This window comes from Coturnix japonica, chromosome 27, assembly GCF_001577835.2.
Source record: "Coturnix japonica isolate 7356 chromosome 27, Coturnix japonica 2.1, whole genome shotgun sequence".
NCBI classification, from domain to species: domain Eukaryota; kingdom Metazoa; phylum Chordata; class Aves; order Galliformes; family Phasianidae; genus Coturnix; species Coturnix japonica.
In genome coordinates, this window is record NC_029542.1 from 3,434,809 (window position 1) to 3,441,371 (window position 6,563).

At 56.5% G+C, this 6,563-nt stretch overlaps 2 protein-coding genes across 3 annotated transcripts in view; one reads left to right on the plus strand and one right to left on the minus strand.

The window, feature by feature from the left end:
- Positions 1–287: 287 nt before the first annotated feature.
- On the minus strand, positions 288–4,724 carry CDK5RAP3 (CDK5 regulatory subunit associated protein 3). The gene is given in 15 exon segments (XM_015885581.2): positions 288–479; positions 552–723; positions 824–1,029; positions 1,616–1,704; positions 1,775–1,847; positions 1,942–2,046; positions 2,152–2,296; positions 2,394–2,530; positions 2,647–2,825; positions 3,262–3,310; positions 3,465–3,486; positions 3,488–3,563; positions 4,137–4,268; positions 4,429–4,486; positions 4,560–4,724. Coding segments are annotated over 15 exon segments (1,515 nt in total). The 5' UTR covers positions 4,566–4,724; the 3' UTR covers positions 288–413.
- A 609-nt stretch (positions 4,725–5,333) lies between these two features.
- Positions 5,334–6,563, plus strand: part of PRR15L (proline rich 15 like) — a 2,183-nt gene continuing 953 nt past the window's right edge. Inside the window, exon 1 of one of the 2 annotated variants that reach the window (XM_015885623.2) lies at positions 5,334–5,775. Coding sequence is in view for 1 of the 2 variants with exons in the window: in XM_015885622.2 (XP_015741108.1) it covers positions 5,616–5,775 (160 nt within the window). In the remaining variant the exon portion in view is untranslated. The remainder of the gene's footprint in view (positions 5,776–6,563) is intronic. The other variant, XM_015885622.2, reaches the window with a different exon arrangement.

A 6,563-nucleotide genomic window follows, 5' to 3' on the forward strand; every position in this document is an offset into this window, starting at 1 on the left:
AGTTGCCCCCCCCCCCCCCCCAGCCCCCACCCAGCCATAACGAGCTGGAGGAATAATGAGCGGTGTCAGTCCACTTTTCATTGTGATGGAAAGTCATTACAGGAGTCACCGCTGGCGACAACGAGTCATGAATCACCCGCTCTGCTATGAAATTAAAATCGAATTGCCCACCCTCAACCCCCAGCTCTAAAGGGGGGGATAGAAAAAGGGGAGGGGGGGGGTCAGCCATGGGGCTGGGGGCTCCTCCCATCACTGAGCCCCTGTGTGGATGCAGCACACAACAGATGTATGGGGAACAGCTGCAGCTTTATTCAGCAGCGCCCAGCCCCAGGCTGAAACCACGTTATTATATGGGAAACCACGTATATATTTGGGGAGGGGGCGGCAGGACCCCCCCCAGTGGGTGCTGCAGCTCATAGTGAGACCCCCATCAGGTGCACAGGGCGCCCGTTGTAACGCTTGGAGATGTCAGCTTCGATCTGTAACAGAAAGAAGTGAAGGGGAGGGGGAGAAATAGTGAGAGGAGGGGGCAGCCCTGTATGGACCCTCACCAGCTGCTGCAGCTCCCGGGTCCGCTCCTGTAGCTGGTCCAATTTAGGTTCCAGCAGCCCCTGCTCTGTCAGAGCATCGTGTTGTTTCTGTCTCAGCGTTTCCCTCTTGGCCAGCAGCAGCTCCGCTTGGTTCAGTTTCTGCTGCAGCATCTCGCTCACACGATCCACGTACCTGCAAGAAGGGAGAGCAGCCCCTGCTTCACCCCCAGGCTCATCCCCATCTCCAACAGCCCCCCCAGCTCCCCCATGTTTGCCCAGTGAAATCAATGAACCTGGGGGAGGCCAGGATGATGAAGAGATGCTGCATGCGCCGGGTGCTCAGCTGGTCCAGCAGCTCCCTGGTGTTGGCCAGCATCGTGCTCACACGGCTGCTGGTCTGGCCCTGCAGGATGGCAGGGGCCAGTTGGAATTGACTGGCAGATAAAACGTCGGCCTCCTCCTCCATCTCCACCAGGCGTTGGGCCAGGAACAGCTCCAGCTGTGGGGAAAAGGATGCTGTGGGGAGAGGGATGCTTGTGGGGATAGGGAACCTATGGGGAGAGGGATCCGTGGGGAGAGGGATGCTTGTGGGATAGGGATAAGGATCTGTGGGGATAGGGATAAGCAATGCCTGTGGGGATAGGGATAAGGATGCTGTGGGGCTAAGGATAAGGATGCTGTGGGGCTAAGGATAAGGATGCTGTGGGGCTAAGGATGCTGTGGGGCTAAGGATGCTGTGGGGCTAAGGATGCTGTGGGGCTAAGGATGCTGTGGGGACAAGGAATGCTGTGGGGACAAGGATTGCTGTGTGGGACAACGGATAAGGATGCTAGTGGGACGAGGATAAGGATGCTGTGGGGACAGGGATGAGGATGCTGTGGGGATAGGGATGAGGATGCTGTGGGGAAAAGCAAGGATAAGTTGCTGTGGGGCTGAGGATAAGGGTTGCTGTGGGGCTGAGGATTGCTGTGGGGACAGGGATGCTTGGGGATAAGATGCTCGTGGGGACAAGGATGCTGTGGGAAGGGGCAGCCAGAACCCACCCTATATGGGGAGGGTGCCCAAACCATCCTGGTGCTGCTCACCTCCATGAGCTCATCGATGAACTGGTTCCGTGTGGCAGCATTCTCCAGCAGTGTCAGGGCATCAGAACCACGAGCAGCTGCTTTGGGGTCTGTGGGGGGGATCAGTGGGGTCAGCAGGGAAGGGAGCTGTGTGGTGTGTCCCCTTGTGACTGTGCTCACCCTCAGAGCCATCCTCCAACACTGTGATCTGTGCCCCATCACCTTCACCATCACCCCAGTCAATGGCATCGTCCTGCAGTCAAACACAGGGTGGCTGGTGATGGCAGGGAACCTACAAGACCCTCAAGACCCCAACCCAGGTGTGAGGCCAGGCAGACAGTGCTCACCTGAGGGCTGGGCTCCACCACGATGCCCCAGTCGATCTCATTGTCCTGAGCTTCCCCACCTGCAGCATCACCAATGGGCTCCAGTGTGAAGTCTCCCCAGTCAATCTGCACCAAAAAAAGGGGCAAAATGGGATCTTTAAAACCTAAAGGCCGTGGGTTCCCTTCCACCTGCATCAAACACCCCCAGCCCCGAGCATTGCAGCTCCGTACCGTGTCCTCCTTTGGTTGCTCTGGCACCACCTGAACCTCCGGCCGTTCCACCTTTGCTGGTTCAAAGCCCGTCCTCCATTCATACACTGTTGTGTTGCCTTTGCTCCCCACGTACCTCAACATGGGCACCACGGGCCCTTCTGAGCTGCCATAGGGACACCAACAGCCTCTCTGTGTGCTGTGATATCCCCCTCCCCATTAGGGTGCTGTTGGGAGACCCCCATGGCCATCAACACACCCACCTGTGGCAAACAAACTCCACGCAGGCCTGATAGAGCTCAATGGCTTCAGAAAGGACACCAGCTCCTGCCCCAACCTTAGAGAGCAGCGAGGGCAGGTCCTGAACCAAAGCCAGCAGCTCCTGGCGCACGTTATTACCCTGCAGAGCAAGAAAGGAGACATTAGAACAGGGAAACACACAGCCAGTTATAGGGTTATAGGGTATATAGGTTATAGGGGGCTGGGGGGTCCCATAACAGCAAGCAGAGGACTCACAGTGATGCCATATTGTTTGCACGAGGCATAGAAACGCTCCCTTAGCTCAGCAGCTGCCAGCTGACATTCGTCCTCACGTCGAGCCAGATCCTGCTGGGCCTGTTGGCAACGACTGATCTGCTTCCGTAGGGCAGGGATCTCATACGTCACGTTCCTTACCAGGAGGGCAGCGAGCTCAGCTATGGGGTATGGGGGGCCATAAGGACCATCACAGCTCATTATGGGCCCCCTGGGGCACTGGAAAACTATGGGGTGGGGATATGGGCTGTGGGGTGGGGATAGGGTGGCGCAGTGGGGATTATTGGGGTTGCGGGGGGGTATGGGGCTGCGGGTGGGGATTATGGGGCTGCAGGGTGGGGATATGGGGCTGTGGGGTGGGATATGGGGCTGTGGGGTGGGATTATGGGGCACTGAAGTGGGATTATGGGGTTAAAAGTGGGATTATGGGGCACTGGAGGGAGGTTATGGGGCACAGGGGTGGGATTATATGGGCTACGGGGTGGATATAAGGGGCTATGGGGGGGGGATATAAGGGCTATGGGGTGAGGATATGGGGGAGCTGCAATGATTCCCCTATGGCCCCCCATGGGGTACTTCAAACCCTTACAGCCATACCCAGATAGGTGTTGTCCTTCTCATAGAGGGCCACAATCTCCTGCCAGTCCTGAAGATGGGGAAGCAAAGAGTGAGGAGGACACGGATATAGATATATATAGGATAACACAGACATTGGGTACCCATATAACCCATAACAGGGTGACACAGACATGCAGGTACCCATATAACCCATATAACCCATATAACCCCATATAACTCACCTTCATGCGCTGGGATGAATACGCCAAAGAGATTCTTAGTGGAGGCCTCAGTGCTCTTAAGGATGTCCACAATGCGAAGGCAATGAGAGTAATGGATGGCTGCGCATGGAATAAAGGGGGATAAGCAGGGATGGGGGTTTTATAGGTGGATGTGGCAAGGTGGGGGGGTTATAAGGGGTAGGGGGGGGTATGAGGGGTTAATACGGGGGGCTATAGGGGGGTTATAAGGGGGTTAAGGGGGGGTATATGGTATGGGGTTATATGGGTATGGGGTGTTTAAGGGGTGACTATAGGGGGGCTATAAGGGGTTATGGGGGGGTATAAAAAGGGTTTATGGGGGGTTAAAGGGGTTTATGGGGGGGTGTTATAAGGGGTGGGAGGGGTTATGAGGGGGGTGTATAGGGTTATAGGGGGCTTTTATAAGTTTATTGAAGGGGGGTTATAAGGGGATGGGGGGGGTTATATGGGGTTATATGGGGGATATAGGGTTATGGGGGGTTATATGGGGTTATGGGGGGTTATAAGGTTAATGGGGGGTTATAAAGAGATACAAATAGGGCTGAGGATTTACTTGGGAGGGGAGTTTAATAAGGGCGGGACTAACTATGGAGATTGGGGGCGAGATTATAAGGGAGCTAGGGAGAGAGGGTCTGTCGGCCATGTTTCCCTTACCGGTGCCCTCCAATAACCGTGTGATCTCCTCATGTTCGGGCATATCCCTCAACGCAGCCTCTATCTTATTCCTGACGGTGCTCAGCTGAGCCTGCCAACGTAGGCCGCAATGGCGCCGGTCCACCAGCCAATCTAATATAGGGGGAGAGGAGGAGAGGGGGATGAATAGGTGCGATATAACGGGAAGGCGTAGGCCGCGTAGGCCGCGTAGGCCGCGTAGGCCGCGTAGGCCGCGTAGGCCGCGTAGGCCGCGTAGGCCGCGTAGGCCGCGTAGGCCGCGTAGGCCGCTCACCGAGCAGTTTGCCGGTCTGGATATCGATGGGCACATGGCGATAATCCCCCGTTGAGGCCTAAAGGAAACGGAGAGGGAACGGTGTGACCGGATTTAACCTCTGACCTTTGACCTCCGGTACCGTTGCCCACCTGCATCCCGCCCGCCGGGCGCCGTTCGCCGCCGCTTCCGCTTTTCAAGCCCCGCCCCCTGTCTCAGCCAATCCTCGCCGAGCACGCTACGGCGCAGCCAATCCAGACGAGCCGTGCTCCGTAAGTCCCGCCCCGCTTCCAATCAGAAAGACGCACACGGAGGGCTATGCCACGCGCCGCTCCTTCGATTGGTGGAGAGGAGACAGCGCTCAACCAATGGGAGCAGAGAGCTGGAGGGGGGCGGGACATAGCAGATAAACAAGGGGGGGCTGCGCATGCGCAATGCGAGGGCTGAGCCGCTTCCCATTGGGGTCCCCATTAGAGCTGACCCCATTGAACACAGCCCCATAGCGCCCCATTGCCAACATGGCGACCCTACAGCGCCCCTATGGGGCACGGGCAGCTGATGAACCCATGAGCTGCGGCCATATATCCCCCCCCAACCCCCCTATAAGGCCCTGCCATGTCCCCATAGACCCACATATCCACCCCATAGACCCACATATCCACCCCATAGACCCACCCCATATCCCCACCCCATAGCCCATATCCCCACTCTATAGCCCCATATCTCCACCCTATAGCCCCATATTTCCCACCCCACACCCCATATCCCTACCCCATAGCCCATATCCCCACCCCATAGCCCCATATCCCCACCCCATAGCCCATATCCCCACCCCATAGCCCATATATCCACCCTATAGCCCCATATATCCCACCCTACACCCCATATCCCCACCCCATAGCCCATATCCCCACCCCATAGCTCCATATTTCCCACCTCACACCCCATATCCCCACCCCATAGCCCGTATATCCACCCCATAGCCCCACCCTGTAGCTCATATATCCCCATTCTGTTCACCTCACTCCATTCTTCCTCCTGCCCCCCTCCCCCTGCACTCCCATATCCCACCATGACCCCATTGGGATATTATGGGGTCACCTCCCCACCTGTTATAGGTTATTATATGGGGCTGCTTCCCACCTGTTATAGGGTTGGGGGGTTCCTCCCCATTCCCCCCCCCCGGGCTCAGCCACCACTTCCCTGTTATGAATATTCATGTTGGCTCTTGGCCCGGCCCCATATTTGCTCAAGCAGGTTTTGCTCTCGGGTTCACCTTGACTCGGATCAGTGGGGCAGCAGCGGGTGGCCAGGCCCCATATTATCCCATATTATCCCATAGGCCACAGTGTGGGGCAGGAGACTCAGGTAGGGCATCATATGGGCTATGGGGTGGTGAGGATATGGGGTTGGGGTGGGATATGGGGCTATGGGGTGGGATATGGGGCTATGGGGTGGGGATATGGGGTATGGGGGGGATATGGGGTATGGGGTGGATTATACGGGCTATGGGGTGGGGAATTATGGGGATATGGGGTGGGAATTGGGGGTATGGGGTGGGATATATGGGCTATGGGGTGGGGATATGGGGATAGGGGTGGGAGTGGGGTGGCTGCAGACCCAGTGTGGTGCAAACATCCAAGCCAAGCTGGGGGGGGCTTCCTATGGGGGAAGATATAGACCCCCCTATTTGCTGGGGGTCTATGGGATGTGGTGGCCTTTCCTTTATTGCTGATAGGCGAGAATGTTGGGGGCAGAGCTGGGTTGTGGGGTGGGGTATTTGGGTCTAATGGGGGTATTTGGATCTATGGGGGTATTGGGTCTGATGGGGGTATTGGATCTATGGGGTATTGGATTCTATGGGGGTATTGGAATTATGGGGGTATTGATCTAACGGGCTATTGATCTATGGGGGTATAGGGACTTGGGTATTGGATCTATGGGAATATTGGAATGCTATGGGGTATTGGATCTATGGGGTATTGGATCTATGGGGATATGGATCTTATGGGGGTATTGGATCTAGTGGGGTATTGAATCTATGGGGTCAATGGTGGCCACCATATAAGGGTGTGGTTGTGACCCCTCCCCTTGGGGCTCCTAGCAAACTACAATAGGGAGGGGCACCACATAAAACTGGGTTTATGGCATCACCG